The sequence below is a fragment of the Micrasema longulum genome, unplaced genomic scaffold, assembly GCF_059751315.1.
Source record: "Micrasema longulum isolate JH-2025_06_02 unplaced genomic scaffold, ASM5975131v1 h1tg002695l, whole genome shotgun sequence".
Taxonomy (NCBI): Eukaryota; Metazoa; Arthropoda; class Insecta; order Trichoptera; family Brachycentridae; genus Micrasema; species Micrasema longulum.
The window spans coordinates 1-21,792 of record NW_028279828.1 but is presented as its reverse complement, the minus strand read 5'-3'; the positions used below and the strand labels follow the sequence as shown (position 1 = coordinate 21,792).

At 32.8% G+C, this 21,792-nt stretch overlaps 2 protein-coding genes across 2 annotated transcripts in view; one reads left to right on the top strand and one right to left on the bottom strand.

The window, feature by feature from the left end:
- The window catches only part of Usp32 (Ubiquitin specific protease 32), a 47,912-nt gene extending 31,261 nt beyond the window's left edge, over positions 1-16,651 (bottom strand). Inside the window, 3 exon segments of the mRNA XM_088241009.1 lie at positions 6,705-7,032; positions 16,152-16,386; positions 16,472-16,651. Of these exon segments, the coding sequence (XP_088097135.1) occupies positions 6,705-7,032; positions 16,152-16,386; positions 16,472-16,529 (621 nt within the window). The 5' untranslated portion in view covers positions 16,530-16,651.
- Positions 16,652-18,075: 1,424 nt separating this feature from the next.
- On the top strand, positions 18,076-21,501 carry ox (ubiquinol-cytochrome C reductase complex subunit oxen). The gene is made up of 2 exons (XM_088241005.1): positions 18,076-18,307; positions 21,396-21,501. Exons 1-2 carry the CDS (start codon positions 18,173-18,175, stop codon positions 21,432-21,434), a joined length of 174 nt encoding a protein of 57 aa, XP_088097131.1. The 5' UTR covers positions 18,076-18,172; the 3' UTR covers positions 21,435-21,501.
- Positions 21,502-21,792: the final 291 nt, after the last annotated feature.

Below are 21,792 nucleotides of genomic sequence, written 5' to 3'. Positions count from 1 at the left end.
TCCTTCAACAAACAATAGTTACTAGATACTCCACCCTGATGCTGCGACTTTCGGTCAAAGAGGATTGGCCTACTACTCGGTTAAAGTGTACAATCTACTTCCATAAGGACAATTAGTAAGTACTCACAATATAAAATTGCTATTAAGAAATGGACAGTGGAGGTGGGTTGCGCACGTGTCGATGAGTGGATCAAGCCAAATAGGTAAAAATTTGTGTACTATTTATGAAATTTGATCTACAGGTCTATATTTATTTATTTTATTTCATTGGAAAGCCAACAGACATTTATACATTTATAAGAAACAATTATACTATAAATACATATCATAAAGTTCAATTAGAGGCTTCCACATAATATTGTTATTGTAAATACAAATGTAATACATATTATTAAAAATATATCTACTTTTGAATATTGGTCACACAGTTGTACATTATAATATATAATACAACTATAGTTGACCATACAGTGAACATTTATTATGTGCCTACATACAGAACTGCACATAACCTTCATAATATAGGCTGCGGATTCAAGGCCCAATATCATAACTTGAATTAATTTTGGAAATTTCATTTTTAAAGGAAGTTAAAGATATGTTATTAATATCAATACAATTTAATTTCTGATTACACATATTGCAAGTTCTATTTACAAATGAATTTTGAAAAGATTTAGTGGAACATTTAGAAATTTTAAAAAGAGATTGGTTTCTGGTCTGCATTACTGGGACTCTAAAATTAATAAGTGATAGAATCTATAAATATCTATATAAATTGGTTATGTTTTTTATGATTATATTAGTTTATATTGCTTATTATGTTAATGATAATTAGGTTAATTAGATAAATTAAGTTTTTATTTTAACTTTGTTAAATAACTAATTTGAGGCATGTTTTACTTATTGTAAAATGTTTCCCTCGGCACGGGACACCCCAGTGAGGGAACATTATTCTGTATAAAAAAATAATACAAACATCCTAAAACTATAAATAAATAAATAAGAACACTTAAGGTGCCTAAATAGTAATATTTTTTCTGATTTCGCAAACCATTTGATAGAAAGTAATCATAATTTCAATAAAGACACTGGATCAAAAGTTCTTCATGTTGAAAATAAAATATTAAAATTAGTCAACTTGGAAATCTTAGAAATTAAAAAAGCAATTCATAATAAGAAAAAAATTATAAATAACCGAATAAACAATATTCCCTTTAGTCCACTCTTGTCTAGTTTTAAAAATCGTACCCATCTCACATTACGCTTTCTATCCTTAGAAGAGAAAAAGACTTGATTTATTGGCTCCATGGGTTCGATGTAACATTTAGTAAAAATTGTTAAAATATAATAGGATAGAATTCATTAGTTAATTAGACCTTGATAAAGAAGCTTGTGTAGTTTTGAAACCGGTTAGTAGAAAAAAAAATAGGTGGTTAAAAACAAAGTTGTTTTTTATTGTTACACGGTTTATGAATTTTTTTGATTAGTCTATATAAATTGGTTATGTTTTTTATGTTAATTATAATTAGGTTAATTGGTTTAATTACGTTTTTTTTATTGTTATTATTTTGTTAACTTTGTTAAATAGCTAATCTTAGGCATGTTTCACATTTTGTAAAATGTTTCCCTCGGCACGGGACACCCCAGTGAGGGAACATTATTCTGTATAAAAAAAAGAATGCAAACAATGTAAAAGTATAAATAAATAAAAATTTATTGAAAATAGCATTGTTTTGAAAATTTTAGTTAAACAACTCGAAGTGTTGACATTCTGTTTCATAATGTGTTATATTGACTCATAAATACAATAATAGCGTTAATGAAATGGACGATTAGACATTATTGAATGATAATTAAGTTGAAGGTTGATTGTAACATATTGATACATTATTCGTGTTTTGATCATATTGATAATGTTCCACTTATCTCTACGTGCTGACATTCGTTCTCACTTTGCATACTGTTTATCTTCACATTTAGGCAAATAATATGTGATACAAAGTTTGATGGCATTTTTCAAAACCCGACCGAAAAAAAAAAACTAATTAACCGCCCTACCCATACGAATGTATGTGATACGTCTGCGATATTATCGCTCGAATGCTACAAGCCATAAGTTAAGGCTGTAGTCGGGTAAAACGAACGCAAAATTAGGAAGTCATACGATTTTGCCATTTTAAAACGAATGTTTTTTAAAAATCGCGCAATAAAAAATAAATAAAAATTATATATTAGATAAAAACAATATTTTTATAGGTATTTCTATCAAAAAATGTACTTAAAAGTTTCATATAACTAAAATATAATTACTTTTAGGCCGGCAGATTACGCCATTTCAAATTTAGACTAAGCTTATTAATTTGGGATCTCAATAAAGATTAAGTATTGAACTAAAATTCATTATTATGATTTGAAGATAATAAATTTTAAAAGGAAGTGGCCGCGGCAGAATCTTATTTTTTAAAAGAAATATAAGCATTTTAAATCACATAAATTTTTGTAAAATTTTCCTTTATTTCTACGTAAAATTATGCAATCGGTAATACCATAAAAAATTTAAAAATATTGAAATAGTTTAGTTAAAACCTTTTTTATAGAACTGTATTTTTTTTTTTTCAATACGATAATTCTAGTTTTAATATTCAATTTTAAACAATGTCTTATTTGGGTTTTTATTACATTCATACCGACCGTTTGGTGGTTGCAGACGGACGTGGTTTCTGTGTTCTGGTTCGTGTTTTGTTTGTATGAGGAAGGAATCGGTAAAAAGTCATCATTCACAAGCCTCCTCATATTTAGCAGTTCAACTTGTGTGTAATGGAAAAATGGCCCAAGGAAAGGTGTCGGTGTTCATTTTGAACACCAACAATCGCTGGCTACCTCATTTGCATTACATTCAATACAAAATATATTTGAAAAAATAATCACTAAAAAATTATCCGGTGACATCTTATGTTGAGAACCTCTGACTTGCAAAGAATATAAAAAAGGGTCATAAATGAGTCTATTGTTTTAAAATGTTGTCTGGTACATTTGTAAACAAGTATTGTTATGAAAAAAAACCCGAAGATTTTTATCTACTTTTTTAATATTAACCCAAAGGTACGGCAGTTAATGTTAGTAAATATTAGTATTTAACCACATACCGACTTTTGATGTCTCTTCGTCAGGACACTCACTACACCAACATGCAAGTACTAAAATACAATTTCACCTTTACTGTCACTGTAGAATACTTAGTATTTACGTAAAAATACATTAATTACATGCAGAGTTAAAGGGGCTGCAAACACCACCATGTCCAAACATGCAATAAAATTAGGCTAATAATATTTAGCGATATGTCGCAGAATGTGTGGGGGGCGGTTGTGAATGGGAGGGGCTAAGTGGTTGAACGTTACACTATTGGTTAATTTAAAAAAAAAAAAGTGGGCTTTTAATTTGATGTTTTTAATAATTTTAATTTAATCTTTAAATTACTTTCAGTTGTGTTTTTTTTCCCTTATAACCTTATGTATCTGTTCAAAATACTCGGCGGCTAAAGTTATTTTTTGAATCTCCTGGCATTCACAATTATTATTACAATTCAATAATACCTAGACTACACCGGCTAGGTATGAACGAGTATGGTGAAGTTGATATATTTCGTATGTCTTTATATAATTATGGGTTATGTATTCAAAAGGTTTTAAATGAATATGTTTGAATTTTTTAGTTTGTTCTTTATTTACTTTTTTTTTCTAATGTATCTCTATAATAATGTATATACTTATGTGTATGTATATGTATATGCATATATGTGTATGTATATGTATATGCATATATGTGTATGTATATGTGTGTGTGTATGTATGCATATGCATGTGTGGGTATGTGTGTATGTTTTTATATGGAAATATACTAAATATTTTTCTAAATACCCATATACCTATGTTGGTACAAATCCTTATTATTGTATCTTTTAGTTTTTCTTATGTTATTTTTAATTTTAACTAAATGTACATACTTATGTTTCACTCCTGCACTTGAATGTATTTCTAATAAATGTAAAAGCCCATAGGGCATGTAAATTAATAAATAAATAACAGTGGTTTCCAATCGTTATGCTACTACGCCTCCCCGAAAAATAAAAAACAATCCGCGCCTCCCTATCTTTAATTTTTTAATAGTTATAATTATATAGACACATTTTAAATTATAAAAACTTTATAACAACAAGAAAAACTGTAAATTACAATCAACAGAAAAATAACAAGATTATGCTATAACATATACGTTCATATATATTTATTCTGGAGGATGGTACATAATCTAAAAATTGAATGCGGGGGTTGTTGTTGTTTATTGGCACAAAGTTTATCAACTTTTGGGAGCAATGTGGAGAGTGCCACTCTCGTCTCTTTTTTGGACTACTAACCTGGCTCGATATTTGGTTTTCATTGCAGCCAGTGCCGAAGAGCCCGTTTCGCATAAATAAGACGTTACAAACGGTAAAAGTACCCGCATTTCTTTACAATACAAAGATTCACTCTCCGCTAAGATTCATCCAAAATTTAATTAAGGTTTCGTTTTGAAACATTTGTTTTAGTGAGCTATCGCATGATAATTCTATCAATTTTTTTTATGTTTGGCGCCTCCCCTGGCAATAGTCCGCGCCTCCCAGGTTGGAAACCGCTGCCTTATAGTAATATTATTTTACTTAAAATAATAAAAATAGTTCATTGATAACCTCAGCATGAAATATAATATTATGGAAAACTCACTGGTCTAGAATTAATCTAATTGTGTATACTCTTAAACTATGAAATTGTACAGATGTTTCCTGGATAAAAAATAAATAAAAATGTTTATTGGCGTGAAATCAAGATTACAAATAAACATTCCTGATTAGGATTTGCGCTATGGCGAAATTTCCAAGTAAACTCTGTTATCATTACATAGTGATAAACACTACATTATGCGAAACATAAATACTTCAAATTATTTATAAATATTGACAGGAATGCAGAAGTGATAAAGGAAACAATTGCTTTTAGACATTATTTTCTCAGATAAGAGAAATTGCATTTAGTAAACTGAATTAGGATGTAAATTTGTTGCAACAGAGAGACTAAATAACTCCCTGGAGAGGAAATCCAGCCAGTCGGCAAACATTTGGACATACTCAAAACATTGTTGAATTAGGATACACTTAATGTATGAAAATGAGCAACATTTATTTATATATACACGGGCGGCCTTCGTGGTGTAGTGGTCAAGACGCTTGACTCATGCACGGAAGGTTCCGGGTTCGATTCCCGGTGAGAATACAAAAATTAAAATGTGATTTTTCTCAAGCCTGGGTGTTCTGTGATGTAATTCACCACTGTAATTGGGCCTCCTGGCCTGTTGTGGTGCAAAAATAAATCAATATAAATATAATTCAGTGGTTATTCCGATTTTCCGGATTTCTGCTTATCTGGATAATGTCTGAAACTCATTAATGCGGATAGTTGGAGTATCAATGGGCATTTATAAGGACATATTTGTGCATAGAAAATTATTATAAAGGAAAGTAGAAAGACACAATGGTTTATAGAAGACTTGGTGGGAGTGGAAGCGGGAGAGAGGTGCTTATAATTGATTTTGATTCAGTGATCGTTTGAAAGAAGACAACTTGCTATCAAAGAAATCAAGACTGGTATGTTTGTTGGCAGACCTAAGAATTCTGGGCATAGGGGAATAAAAACCATAGTTAGTTCTATAGTTATCGGTATGAAAGAGTAAGTTTTGTCTGAGGTTTCTAGTTGGGATATTTAATTTTATTGAGCTCAGTAGTTCAGACGCGTCAAAGAGTGAGTTGAGAATTTTAAATAGGACTAGAAGGTCGGATTTATATTTCTTAAAAATCGATGTTGAACTGATTCAATATTTTTGATGTGAACATCATAATATGGAAACCAGATAACAGAGGAATACTTTAGGTGCGGGAGAACTAGGGAACAGAAGAGAATTTTAAGGGTATTGATATTTTTGAAGTTAGTTGTGCTTCTGTTAATAAATCCAAGGAGTTTTAAGAATTTATTGATAACATGTTTAATATGAATTGTAAAAGAAAGGTTAGTCTCAAGTATAATACCTAAATCTCGTATACTAGACACAGATCATATTATGACAGGGAAATAAAAGACATTGTGAACACTTTTCGTATCCGTGTAGCTGCTAGAGAGCACAGTCCATGATCACTCGGTCCATGTAGGCGTCTCTTGAGCGACCTCTGAAGTTTCTGCCCTCAGACATTCCCTCTGCGATGGTAATAGGCTTGATGTTGGTGTACCTAATGCCTTGAGAGAGCCATAGTTGCAACCGCCGGACGGGGGGTTTTGGGGACCGTATATCACCGTTGAATGAACGTTCGAACGCATGTCAGGCCACTATACCATTCTGCTTATACCAACGTGTAAACGGCTACTTCTCACATATCACTAAGTGATTAGTACTAACGACAAGTACTAAGTCCATGCAAACTCACCCTAATAGCCTGGCTATAAGTGAGTCACCATTATACCTCTCGTCAAACAGACCTTACCTCACATTAAACTTCCGCAGCCCATCGCCCAGAACTTTCAGGGTTGGGTATGCTAGGCGGCGGTTTCCAGCGGTAAACACCGTGAGGTATACAGCTTACCCGCATAAAAAAATACGCTTCGTAAAAGACTCACCCTCTCCTCCAAATGCGTGACACCGGCGAGGGTCTGGTAGAAGGTGGGCGTCTCCAGATCCGAGGTCAGCCTGACCCGGGGCTCCAGCAGGATCCAGCGGGACAGGACCGTGGCGTCGGCGCGCAGCTGTATCCAGGCCTGGAACTGCTCCAAGTCCGCGCGGTCGCCGCTGCGCCCGAACAGTGCGCTCAGCGCTTCCGAGGACGCGATGGCCACCGGCCGCACGCCCGGCGGATGGAGGGAGGCGTTCTCGGCCTGCAGCGCGCATATGAAGTCCCATTTCTGTATGTGCGTACCCGCCTCGTTGCAGTACAGCGTCCATAAAAATCTGTAAAAAATATTATTATTTTTTATACTGACAACATTAACTTTTCGGTCAAACATTTTATTAAATGTGAGTAAATAATTGTGTATAGTCACATATCGACTTTCCTATGTCCAACGGTTTTGTTAGGACCTTAGAGTAGAGCAATAATACGCCACTGGTTAATAGAAACACCCATGTGGACAAAAACAATTCTATAATTATCAACCACAAAGTTAGCTACAGTTTACAGCGATACAACGAGCCGTAGGTACTCAGGTTGAGAATTGCAAGCGCAAGGCGAAACTGTCCGTTACACGGTTGTTGTTAAACTAAAAACCAAACCAAAAATTCGGAACCCTTTTATTATACGCGATAGAGCTAAAGGGCTTCTCTAGCAAATTATTATTATACGAGGTCAAGACACTAATTGCGTAAACATGCAAATCCAACAATACACCTTCATTATACTGCCAGCCATCCTTGGGAAGAAAGTGGCATCTCCAATTTTACATAAAATGAGTTATATTAACTTTTTGCGTCCAAAATACAATATCTAGAGTCATAATAAAAAGGCATGTCACTGTAGTTTTTGAGGAAAGATAAAAATATATATATATCTGTTGTTCTAGTAATAAAATGCAGCACAAGTTCAAGCAAATTTTTTATGAGACTACAGCCTTAATGGTTGCAGGCGTCGGTGGTTAATTTTGTATGGAGGTGCCATTTTATATACAGCATCCAGACATTGAGAATGGAGAGTAGATAATGCGCCTGTTATTGACTGCTGATGGGCGCAATCGCAACATTAAGTGCTTAGCATCAACATTATCAGGAGATAAGGTAGCCGTGTAATATTCTTGCAATCACTTATCTATGATTAGAAACTATAAACATGATGCTGTTGTCACAAATTTCACTATTTATCAATGCAATAACCATAAAGATTATGTTAAATCTGAGTAAATGACAGAACTTTATTTGAAAGAACGGCACTGCAAATCACATCACCATTAAACATAACTACATATTTTTCCTTCTTCATATCACCCTGTTTCACTCCATTGCTGGAATAAAAGTTTTATTTAAAGAAAAAATAAAAGTTTTATGTGAAATAAATAAATAAAAAACAGGATACAAAATGCCCTGATGTCTATCAATAGTCCGACTTCTCTTGAATGAGTTTTCTGTGGTTTTCTCTTCATTAAGCGAATGCGGAGAAGTTCCTATAAAGGTCCACAGCCGAAATTCCCTTCCTTTCTCAACACTTCTTAGATATAGATAGCCAGGACCAGAATCCACTTGTGAAAATAAACCGTACATTGGCGACCTACGTGGTGTAGTGGTTAAGACACTTGACTCACTCACGGAAGGTTCCGGGTTCGATTCCCGGTGAGAACGCAAAAAATAATGCGATTTTTCTCAAGTCTTGAGCGTTCTGTGTCGTAATTCACCACTGCAATGGGGAAATTCAGCCCAACGGGAAAGTGGATACAATGGAGCATTAAATTGTATGGCAAAGTTTCCTGAAAATGTATGAGAAAAAAAAAACATTTTAATAAAAATGAACTACTTTGAATGACGCCACTGATTCATATGAATCAACCTATGATATGAGAGTTATGGGAGATTTCCGGTTTGCTTGCCGTGGATGGACCAATGGGAAGAACTGATCGAGAATAAGCAGAAAAGAACCTCTGATGTCACACGTAGAGTTATTTCAGAAATACAAAACTTTAAAAATCGTAGCGCTGTATAATACGATACATAAAAACTGAATATTTTTTTTGTCTTAGATTAATAGTCTATTAACAAATACAAAAAAAACACTGAACTTCCTCATTGGGCCTCCTGGCTTGTTGTGATGAAAAAAAAACACATCAATAAGCAAGGTCAATGATACTGCAACTCCCATTTTAAAAAATTAAATAAAAACTCGTCAACAGCACCAATGGTTTTATTTTGAGTACATATGTTGTTAGGTGTTGGGACTTGTCTATATTCATTTCAAGACCAATAATTGTCTTCGTATAGTTCTTTAACCATACTTTCCTTAACAACGTATTAAGTTTGCGTAAAATCACTAATATAAATTTAATGTGCCGATCCGTTTCAGAATAAGACTGTGTCTTTATCGAGGCTTGATAGATAAATTAAAAAAAGAACCTGATGAGCTTGAAGGCATGAGAAAAAGAAGATAGATTTGTACAGCTGCGATCTGTTTATTGTCTTTTGAGAAAACCTATCAATTATTTTTTTTCTAGAGTTATTGACTTGTTTCTAATCAGAAGGTCAATTAAAAATAGAATTATAATATCTATAATTTTGCAAATCAGCTTCTTATAGCATTTTTTTTTTAGAACAGTCTTCGGACTTTTAGGCGACTACGAAGTATATTTTTTATTGAATCCTAATTTAAAACAAATTAATTCCATACTTTGGTTGACATTGATATGAAATTTTTTGTGCTAACACTTAAATGATATTTTCGTTCTATCAAAATAATTTTATTCAACAATCCGACGCTGAAAATCGGAATAATAAAATATTTTTAATACACCATAATAATATACCTAAACACAACTTTCGAACGGTCCTGACAATGTGTGAAATAAAGAGGAGCATGGTTAGAAATAAATCATTGATAAGCATAAAAATATGCCGATAGCATAAATTGTTATTTGAAGCGTATTAATTTTTGCTAAATAAAGGAAATTATTTAGTATTTGACCTGTGAAGCAAATATTTTGGAATGAACTGCATTCGACCATTACAAAATAAATAACAATGGCCTAATTATATTAAAATAAATAGAAATACCGAAAATCAGCAAATCATAAAATAAATATTTGCGTTCTTATGATTTACTCAAATATTAATTTTTTAGGGGCATTTTCAACGAGTTGTAAATAACTCACGTTGGAGTAGAGTGGGGTTCGAACCACGGACCATTGGTCCGTGAGTCCGAGACACTAGCTACAGGACCACAACACTACTTCATTTATATATCTTTGATTGGCAGACAGTTTTGGAATATTTTCCATATTTACACCGGTGAAATTCAAATACGTGATTGGGCAGCAGGATTATACATCGCGAAACGTAAATATTTTGACATTTAATATTAGGTGTTCACGAATGTCCCATTGCGATCGCGAATATGATAAACAACCATAGTGAGAAATTGTTATCTCGCCCCTTATTAGCACGTCGATAGTTATTTGTGATTGAGCTACTGGATAACCAAGATCGTTAACAGGAAATAAATAATAAGGGAGAAGTTTTTCATTTTAATTTAACTGCGCAATTAACTTCGCTAAATGTGTTTTAGTAAGTTTTTAATGTGATTTCAATTCCCAATATTGTTTCAAAAGCAATAAAATCTGGCACCCATTAATCCGAATAATCGGAGTTTTATTTCAAGTTATTAATACAAATTTTAACCATTGTAGGGATGAGTTTTGAGCCTTTATTTAGCCATTACAACTTGGTCAGCGCAAACTCCAGTTGATATTGGTTGAGAATCTATTTACTATTTGCACTGGCTGTGTTTGGATACGGGAATCTGTGATGGGCCTTATCTTATCTGTCACCATGTTGACTGAGCGTACCGAACACAATACGAGCCGAGTATGGTGCCAACATGTGCGTTTAAACAATACACCAAGAGAAAAATGATTTCTCCTATCTTTCCAGGCCATAAAATCCAACAAACATCAGTTTATAATTAAGTAATAGTTAAATTGTTAATACTGTGATTTTCTATAATGAGCGTGAAGACACGATAAATATTTGTGTATGAATATAATAGAAGAACCGATAATAAATTAATGTTCAGGAGAGCAAAAAGAATAGTGTATTTTCGCTTTTTTTCATTACCATTTTAAATTAAGCAAAAGATTACGATGGCAATTGTATAATAATTTCTTCCAACATTGGATAAATTTTCTACAATGGTTTAACGTATATTTTGAATAACAGTCCAACTCCGTTTACTCGAACTCCAGTCATCCGGGTTGCCAAATATCTGGATCGTTATCAGGAAATAAAAAAATACAGGAGATGTTATAATAACAAATAAAAAAAGGCACTGGCGGCCGGGGAGTTTCTTCGTCAAAGCAATTAACTTTGCTGGACATATTAAAATTTTTAACGTAATTCCAATTTGTTGTATTAATAATTATAGTAAATTTTGCATTTTCTGTCAAAACATTGCTTTAATTTAATGGTTAGTCCAATTAACCAGACATCTGCATACCCGGATAACGTCTGGCACTCATTAACCAGGATAATTGCAGTTTTATTGTACCCGAAAAGAAGATGTTTTGCGCCCTATGGGACAAACGCCACATATTACATTAGAGCGCCATACTTGTACGCAATGCTTAAAGCCAAAAGTTATGAATGAAAGCTCGTTTTTTATTTTTTTAATAAATACCTTTATTAGCATAAATAAACAATACATTCAGTAAAAAAATGGAACACTTAAGGTTGAACTTGCCAAAAAAGAGTCTAGCTCTTGTGTTTGGCAAGTTTACAAAATAACATAAAATGCAAAACAAAATAATAAAATAAATAAAAAATTAAACAATTTTAAAAATTGAGAAAATATAACACTAAAAAATATTAAATAAAAACACTAAATTTATAAACACAGGCACATATTAAACATACATCTCTTTTTTCAAAATACAGTTAATGTTAATTATGTCAAGAAGCTTTTCTTTAATTTATCCTTAAATTTTCTGTAATTCATTTCTTGATGTAGATTTTGTGGTAAATTATTAAAAAGCTTCCGTCCTATGTAAGTATAATGACGTTTGGCCATGGTAGTTTTAATTCTCTGTAGAGCGAGGCATCCTGTTCTCAACCTTCCCGTAATACGGTCCGATGGGAGGCTCTCCTTATGCACCTGGAGCATACAGCACTTTTCGTAGATATCCTCTACTCTTAAAACATTCAATTCTTTTCGGTAGTTGAGAACAAGGATGGTTTATAAAGTATTATTTTAATGATTTTTTTCTGTAGAACTTTTAAGGGTCTAAGATGAGCGTTATAAGCCCCTCCCCATCCAACTATTGCATATTGAATGATTGACTGTACTAGAGCATAATAAACTGCCTTTAATTGATCCGTCGATAAAATACCTCTAAGCTTTAAAAATATGTGGAATAATTTTCTTAGTCTTTTGCACATTGAATCTATTTGTTCTTTCCATTTAATATTTTGGTCGATTATTATTCCCAGATATTTCATCTTAGATTTTTCGGTCAGGGTAACACATTGAGAAGAACAGTTATATATCGATAGTTATTATATATTGTGATTTTATATATTGATGGTGTATTTTTCATTACCTCCTTCCATATCCCCTCCATCCCACTTGCTTACAAGCCTCGATTAAGAGGCTTAGCAGGTTATTTCTTTTTTTTCTTTTTTAAATATCATTAGAATTGTAAAAATCCACTTTAAACATTTAAAACATTTTCAACTATATTCCTGATTAATAAAAATATATTATTTAAACCAAAATTCATTTCTATCACCCCTTCAATGCCAAATTTAACTAATCCTAACTAAAAAAAGATTTTTATGTATGTTTTTATGCAAATACTAGGAAAAAAATTGAAAAAAAAAAGTTTAATTTTTTCAGTTTTAATTTCATATTTTAGTTTATGTGGACAATACGCTACATCATGCATTAAAAGGTTAAAAAATACAAGAATATAAGGAAAACAAGAAATAACGATTCTTATGAACACCTTTTTATATAATAATGTCAGTTGCACAAACAATTATAACTTCAAATCTTAAAACAAAAAAAACATAGAAATCACCCTTTGAACATTGGCTAAATTACTCTTTCGATAGAATATGTGCAAGTCACTTTTTGTAACGTTTGTAAGTTAATTTTATAACTTTTTTTTACCCTGGTCGCGATTTTAAAAATAAATTATAATGACTAGTAAATGTATACAATATAATAAACTCGTCGACGAGTATAAACATCAAATGAAATGAAATCACTTTTATACACCAACTATCGGTATGTAGCAGATCCTCTACATTAGGCATTGTAGGGTTATCATACCCGACGGTGTGTTTCACCAAATAAAGTGTATATTGATCACCTGTTACATAAAATTAAGGTGATCAGTTTTAAGCTTCGGGTGCTAGTCTAGAGACAGCTCCCCCATCAAATACCGCTCATTATAGGTGCGGTATTTGATGAGGACGTAGGTCTCCTCGATGGTACCCAAATACAAGGAAAAATTTCTTATTGCTGAATGAGAAAAGTTGACCGACAGAGCTCTCTTCGATTTGGTAGACTTGGCTAGGCTAATTTAATTCTTTATTATCTAAATTAGAGCATTATTTGTGTGGCGAAGATTCTCAAAAATGAATAAAAATTAACTACTATGTCACTAGTTAGGACGACGTCACTAGTTCTCCGAAATCAACCAACGACAGAGCGTTGCGATACATTTCCGGTTACCGGGAAGCCAACCCACCGATCAGGACAACGCGCCGTGGAGAACTTGAGACGTCACAGGCGGAGTAATTTCAAAATCACAAAACTTTAGAAAATCGTAGTGCTGATAATACGATACATAAAAATATACATTTTTTAATTTTGATACTTTGAAAAGTTCTGAAACTGGTAACATAATTATTATATTGAGTCTCCTCAACTATGTTCTTTTTAGGTGCTATACAATTTTACAATTTAGATTTCAATTATATTAAATTGATTGCTGGATAGCCCATGACGTAAAATATTCATAATCTCAATATTTATAATGGCGATCATTCTAATACGTCATAAAATCAAAATATTTTAATCCCATGATAAGCAATAATAAAATATTAAGATAAGTGTTTGAAGGTCTAAGTACTAATGAAGCATGTGAGACTGTATTTGTAAATTTCTTTTAGATTGAAAAAGCATCATTTTGGAAAACACAAATGGATTTCACAGTAGTACATATTTAAAAAAAAATGGTTTGTCTTTTATTTAAAAACTAGCTTTAGCCAGTAGCTTCGCTCGCATTGTATTAGGGAAAAAACGAATTAATTAGTTTTGTCATTTGATAATAAGGCAATGTTTTGAGTTTGTACAAATTTTTGCAGACAAGAAATGGTTTTAACCCCCTAGGGAGCAGTTAATATTGAAATATAACAGCGGCCTCTGTGGTTTAGTGGTTAAGACACTTGACTCACACACAGAAGGTTCTGGGTTCGATTCCCGGTGAGAACACAAAAAAAATAAATGTGATTTTTCTCAAGCCTGGGTGTACTGTGCTGTAATTCACCACTGTAATTGGGCCTCAAAAAAATGTATGAAAAAAATCATTACGTATTACAACAGAGATGGAGAACATTTAAGAAAAGGGAAGGAAGAAGTCTAGGCATCTACAGGGCTTATGACCTGTCATTGGCTGGTTTAAACTCAAAACATTGTTGATAAAAATCCACAACAGATGGAAGAATTGAAGGAATAATGTTCAAAGATAGGCAGAATGGTGAATGTTACACAGTGTGTAAAGTGGCCACTTAAACCAGCCAATGAGAGGTCATAAGCCCTGTAGATGCCTAGACTTCTGTTCTCTTAAACAATATGTTAATGATAATAAGAATTTTCCAGGTGAAATGATATATTTTTTTGGGATAAAAAGTAGCCTGTATCAATTGCCAGTTCTTCAACTATTGTTATGCAAAAAACTACAATCTTTATGTCTATGGCAACGTAGCATCGTTATTCTGTTTTAGAATTTTCCCAAAGGAATTGTATTTTTTCAGGACGTTAAGTAGCCTTTGACACTTCTCACCTTTCCGGCTATCCTTATCAAAAAAAGCACATTGATCGGTTGCTCCGTTGCGACGTGAAGAAAACACAAACACACTTTCGCCACGACTCAAGCTAATACTAATCCAAAATCCTACTATAAAACCAAAATATAAAGTAAATAAACTAACCAATGTTTAATTGTTCATAAGGAACTTGACTTTATAATAATTAGACATGTTTTATAGACCTATTTTGTATTAATGACAAAGGACTTATTCTATATTTAAACATTTGTACCTACTTTGTTCTTATGTTTACTGTAAATTAATGTAACTTGTTTTTGGCCGATGTTTTTATGTTTTGGTAGAAGGCCCTAATAAAGGGGAAAAAAGTACCTACTTTGTTCTTATGTCTATTGTAAATTAATGTAAATTGTTTTTGGCCGGTGTTATCGTGTTTTGGTAGAAGGCCCTAATAAAGGGAAAAAAAGTACCTACTTAGTATACAATACAACTGATAAATCGAGTCAATTTTTTAAATTTAAAAAAAATTGTTTTATTTATTTTATTAAAATTGATTTCTTTTGAAATCCCACCTAACCGCCTACTCATTTTCAATCAATGATGCTCAATATTGTTTTTTTTTATTTTTTATTGATTTTTTAAAAAATTCCTTATGAAAAATAATTATCCAATTTACAACTATCTACAGCTATCCTTATGCAAAAAAAAATGTCAATCGGTCCTCTGTTAAGACGTGAAGGAAACACAAACAAACAAATAAACAAACACACTTACGCATTTTAATATTAGTATGGATTTGCCAAGTAGGTATTTATTTTTATTTCTCCTAGAGCCCTACCTGTTTGATTTAGTAAGATAAGGTTTTAGAGAACATTATTTTTCAAGTCAAATAATTAAAAATAAATACGCACTGTACAACATAATAGAAAGAACAATGGGGATATTTTAATAGCGCATTGTTATCTGATAGGATTCTTGTTAGTATCTACAATCATTCAAATGATAAAGTTAGCTACTTAGGCATAGATAAACTAGTAAATTATCATTATTTATGTACTGAATCAGATTTTAAGATTCACGAAACATTTTTGTTGATTTGTTTTATTACGTTACACAAAGAATTGATTATTCTTCATTGTCCATACTCCACATGTTTTATCTCAAATGATGTATCCTGACAACACAATCCAACCAGTGATTTGTGTGTTTTGAAGATAAGAGAACAACACCGGGGCCAAGTTAAGAGAGCTTACATAATATCATAAAAAAATACGTCTTTTTTCAGAAAGGTGACTTCATTTAAAGCCCTGACAGAGAAATCAAACACTCACTTAATCCGTTCTTCCTGCGATCCCTTCGTCAACACCACGAGACCGCAGACCAGGTCTTTGAAGGCTATTCCTCTCCGAGTCCCTCCGCAGGCGGAGAAGAGTAGGTCGGACACGCTGGTCGGCACCCCGTCGCCCAACACGTCCTGAACGAAACCATTCTTGCTTAAAGGAACCCCGGCAGATCCAGCAGACTTCTTGAAAGCCTCGCCGATCCGCTTCAACTCGCTCTCGGACACTGCAAATTAATACCAAATTAATCATTCACTCACTGACACCTTAGACTACATTTCACTTTTCCGTAGGCGAAAAAAATTACGCACCGCGCTTGACAGCTTCTTCGTACGTGATGAAACAAGGTTTTGAACCTTTAGCACCCATTTCCGATGGAATAACAACACGGGATTGTTTCACATTTGTGCACTCTTAGATATAAAACAACGCGAAAATTATGAAATGACAGATGAAAACCTGATGATCAGCAAAGATCAGCAGACATATTGAATATTTACGTTGATTATTACTGGCAACATTATTTATTATTACTTCATTACAAACATAACAACGTCATAAAAAATGCCAAGAGGAAAATGGGGCACATAAAAATACGTACCGCGAAACATTGATAAATAATAATTATTTATGAATTTATTTTATTTTGGATAAATTGAAAGAAAAAATTAAAATATGCATATTACATATCATTTTTGATTACAACTGATGTTATTAAATAAACACTGATATTTTATAATTAAATAAAGCTTTTTAGTATTGTTTAAATTTGCACAAATTAATAATAGTTCAATATTTAACTACAACATACATAAAATAAATACAAGAGCATTAAATAATTTAACTTGCGAACAACTTAGGACCAACAGAAAAAGAAACAGTTTTTTGTATACAGCAATAAATTTTTACAATTCACTTTCTAATGATCTAAAAAATATACAAAACATGTACGTACTTAAAAAACACCTAAATAAAACAGTTCTTACAGCCCGTGTGACGAGTGATATGTGATGTTATTTTATTGAATTTTTATTTAAACTATTGTGTTATTATATATAATATCCTCTCATACTAGCACTTTTGCTGATTGGGAATATTTCGTACTAATAAAATATGTAATAAAATGTAATGTAATATTTCTATTTAACACTCATACATGGTTGCCATCACTCTTTTTTCCATTTTTTCACTACATATAGTCAATTCTTTGGATTTTTGGTGTGGTCTTATTAGAACTATCTACGAGATGTCTCATTGCTCTATTTACTGATATTAATTCAAATTAGTCTGTCAAATTATTGATAAAATAGCAATTGTTCAAAAAAACGCAGTCAATTTGTATACAGCTGCATAAAATATTACATTACAGAAAATTTTTCAAGACAAATGGATAACAATGTAGTGTCTTCCAACGATTTAATCGTTTATAATAAAATTCTGTTAAATCAAATAATGACTTTACTTCATACTGTAAATAAGTTGACAGTTGTGTGTCCTCAAGCTTAGGCAATACGCTTGGATGAGCCATATGCTAGGAGGGTAGAGAGGGTCCAGAATCACACTGACGAAGTCTTAACCACGCATGCTTACTTTACATTCAGGTTCACATAGAAACTATGATATGAAAACCTGACCTGCTGGATGCATAGGAGCTGTGGCTGACAGAGAGGCCTGGAGTCTCTTTGAAGACGTGAATTATTATCACGATTATAATTCTTCAATAGAAGAGAGAAAAAAAATTAGAGGCAGAAAAGAACTTATTTCTTCAGGTGTGATTACAATATAAAAATATCCATAAATATATGAGTAAATGTACTAGTACCTTGCAAATTATAATGTTATTTCTTTTTCAGAAAAACAAAAATAGGTTCATGCGGTGTCATATAAATAAAAAATAATTGTCTATTGTGATCGGTCGTGATACTTTTATCTGTGGTTTCATTCTACCATTTGTTGGATTTTGCTTTTTGACGTATATCGTATATCTGCGTTTCTTCAGCAAATCGGTCAAAATGTTGGGAAAACTAAATCCTTTATTATTCAAAAGAACTTCAGTGTTCTTTCTCACGATTGTAGTATCATCGTTCTTCTTCGAAAGGGCCACAGACGTTGGAGCTGAAGCCCTTTTCGACAAAATAAACGAAGGGGTAAGTGTCGTTCATTATGTAACTTGGGGACGATATTGCTTTTATACGAGGGTTTTCGCTTTAAATTATTTTTGGTATCGACATTATTATGTACGATTGATACACCAATGGCGAGATGCGTCCATAATGTAATCAACTTTACTGACAAAGTTGTTAGAAAAATACTTCTGCACTGATTTACCCATGTGGCGAATAGTTAAATAACGGTAAAGATTAAGTGTAATTCAGATAAAAGCTGGAGCTAAGGAAGACCGATATAGACATGGCATGATCAAGTCTTAACAATTTCTTGAGAGCTGGCATGTCGAAAGTTTGAATAATAACTTATGTAGAACTGTGAGAAGATGAGTCTAAAGGAAGCGAATGAGTAGAATGATGCTATATCCTTTTCCCAATGTGCGACCAAATTAAAGTGTTTTCTAAAATAACAATCGGCTGCAACGCATCCATTATTTGTAATTCTCATTTGACAAAAAAAGGCGAATTTGACATTCAGAATGAAGTGTTGTTTACATAAATTCATAAGCGATTTGCTGTTGATAAATCGAAAGTGATGGTTTTTGAAAGGGATGAAAATGTAACTAAATGTGAGATCAGTGTGAACGGAGATATTCTGAATCAGGTAGAAGAATTTGTGTATGTAGGAAGTATGTTTACTAAGGATGGAAAGGAGGGTGAGTGCCGGGAACAGGGTGAACGGTGCACTAAAATCTACTTTGGCAAACAAATGTTTATTTCAGGAGGCAAAACTAGCAGTTCACAATTAAGTTCAAGTGCCAACTCTAATGCATGGGAGTGAAGTATGGAATTGGAAAATTGGTGATGAAAGTAGGTTAAATGTGGTCGAAATGCGATCCCTCAGGTGAATGTGTGGTAAAACGATGTATGATATTTGCGCAAATGACGAGATCCGTGAACTGTGTAAGGCTGAGACATGCATTATTGATGGAATCAAAAAGGGGTGCTGCGTTGGTTTGGACATGTAGAGCGAATGGACAACGAAAGAACTGCTAAAAGGATCTACGATGCGAATGTTAATGGACGCAGAAAACGAGGAAGACTGAGAAAGACATGGCATGATCAAGTCCATCTAAATCCTGAAGATGGACATGTCAAAAGTAGGAATAATCGGCGTGCGTGCATGGGAAGGTGTATGAATGTAGAGGAAGCGAGGTCTGCATGCAAAGATAGAGTGATATGGCGTTCTATCCTCTCTGCCTACCCCTACGGAGAAACGACGTGATGGTTTGTTGTTGTTGTTGTGTTGTTTACCAAATTCATCCAAGCTTTGCAAGTCACAGTTTCGTCATTTGATTTAAATTATTATATTGAGAAAAAAAAATTGTGTTTAAAGCACTAAAATAAATATGAGACAACTTTGTTTTCATCCACTAATTTTTTCTAACTACCGGTTCCAAAGCTACTTAAGCTTCTTTATCAAGGTATACTTAACTAATGAATTCTATCCTATTTTATTTTTACAGTGATAGCTAAAAATTGAATTATTGATACATATTATGGAGATTAAATGAACGTAGTTATGCAGAAAGCGCCCAGGCCACAATTAAAAAAAATAAATAGATATTGGTGTTATCGCGTGCAGTAAGGTCAATTTTATTTTCTGCTTAAAATAGCCAGACCGCTTTCATACGAAAAACTGTAATTATCATCTTTTGAAAATAGGTCAATCACAAAAACGGCATTTCTCAATTTGCAGAAAACACCCACAGGTCCCACAGCACTAGAAAAATCTTATTTTTATTTATTAAGAAAAAACAACAGTTGTTATATAAGAATACAAACTATAAAAAATTGTACATACATCCAGTTTAAGTTTTTCACAAATATAATGAGAGAACATGTTACACGGTAAAGAGAAAAATAATATATTATATAAGACATGAGAAAAAAAAAGAGCTCGTAAGAATGTTAAGGGATGAGGAAATATGAGGAGAAAGGAGAAAGTGGAGGAGAGGGATTTTCATAATATAGCTGACCAATTAAATTTTTTTATATTATAATAAAATAAACATAATTAAAGGAACATAAACTTATTACACACTGACAAATGTTTCATTTTACAGTGTTTCATTTTTTGTTGTTAATTAATTGTTTATCATTTGTCAAAGTCTAAAACATTCCAACTAATGTGCAGACTTGATTATACAGTCTAAAAGTGCTATTATCTCAGTTTCACTTTTCTATGGCTAGCTGCTTTCTGCATAACTACATTAAAATGTTCTTCATGTTGAAAATAAAGTATTAAAATCAGGCAACTTGGAAATTTTAGAAATGAAAAAAGCAATTTGTAACAAGAAAAAAAAACAAATAGACAAAATTTCATAGGTGCGAAGGTTTTCACGGTCATTGTTATCAATCTGTTTCTCTTTTGGGTGATACCCTGTGTGTTGGATTTGTTCCGACTTTCACTCGGTTTGCCCTGAAGAAGGCTCCTCCAACGGTAGCCGAAACTTCGGAACAAATCCAACACACACTGTATCACCCAAAAAAGAAACAAATAGACAAAATTTCCTTTAGTTCACTCCTGTCTAGTTTCAAAGATCATATCCATCTCACTTCACACTTCCCGTCATTAAAAGAACAACATGACAAAAATGCTTGACTTATTAGCTCCATAATATGTATTAATAATGTAATATTTAGTAATCACTGTAAAAATAAAATAGGATAGAATTCGTTAGTTAAGTATGCCTTGATAAAGAAACTTGTGTAGCTTTGAAACCGGTGCGTAGAGAAAATAAAAAATAAGTAGTTAAAAACAAAGTTGTTGTATATTTATTTCTCTTTAAGTGAAGGAACCATTCACGGTCTTTGCCATACCCCGCAGGGTTGAGTAGCAATTAATGCAACAGACTACACTAGTACAAGTCTAGCTTCCATTCACGGTCTTTGCCATACCCCGCAGGGTTGAGTAGCAATTAATGCAACAGACTACACTAGTACAAGTCTAGCTTAGCGAGCTGCCTATAGCTAGATAAATATTTCAGCGCTTTACTCACAGTTCTTAATTAAAATGTTTCACACCTACCAAATTGAAGTTTTATGATTGTTTTTTTTTTTCTTTCAGAAACTATGGAAGCACATCAAGGATAAATACGAAAATTAAATAACTCCTTTGCTGATATTATTGTATAGAAAATGTACTTTGTAAAATATATTATTATTTAATTCAATTAGCTTTTTTTTCTGATTTTTTATTAATCCCTCGAAACACATTGATCGTGAGCATACAACGAAAACTGGCCAAGTCGGAATTCTTGTTGGCAAATCAAGATTGAAGTCGCGTAGACGTCAAAGGGTGTGACATGCAACTTTGAAAACACGTTAAACTGGCATAGACAGTGAATCTTTTTTACTCTACTGCGCATTTTACTTGGCGATGTTGGTGCGGCATGCGGCCTCCCCGCTTTCCTTGGCATTCAATGATTTTTAGGACATAATTTGGACCTGGCGTTGTATGAAGA

What these genes read in the sequence shown, in the direction of transcription:
- ox (XM_088241005.1), top strand. Translation starts at nt 18,173, where the DNA reads ATGTTGGGAAAACTAAATCCTTTATTATTCAAAAGAACTTCAGTGTTC. An exon ending in TCGACAAAATAAACGAAGGG is followed by an intron (nt 18,308 to 21,395) that starts GTAAGTGTCGTT and finishes TTTTTCTTTCAG; the next exon opens with AAACTATGGAAGCACATCAA.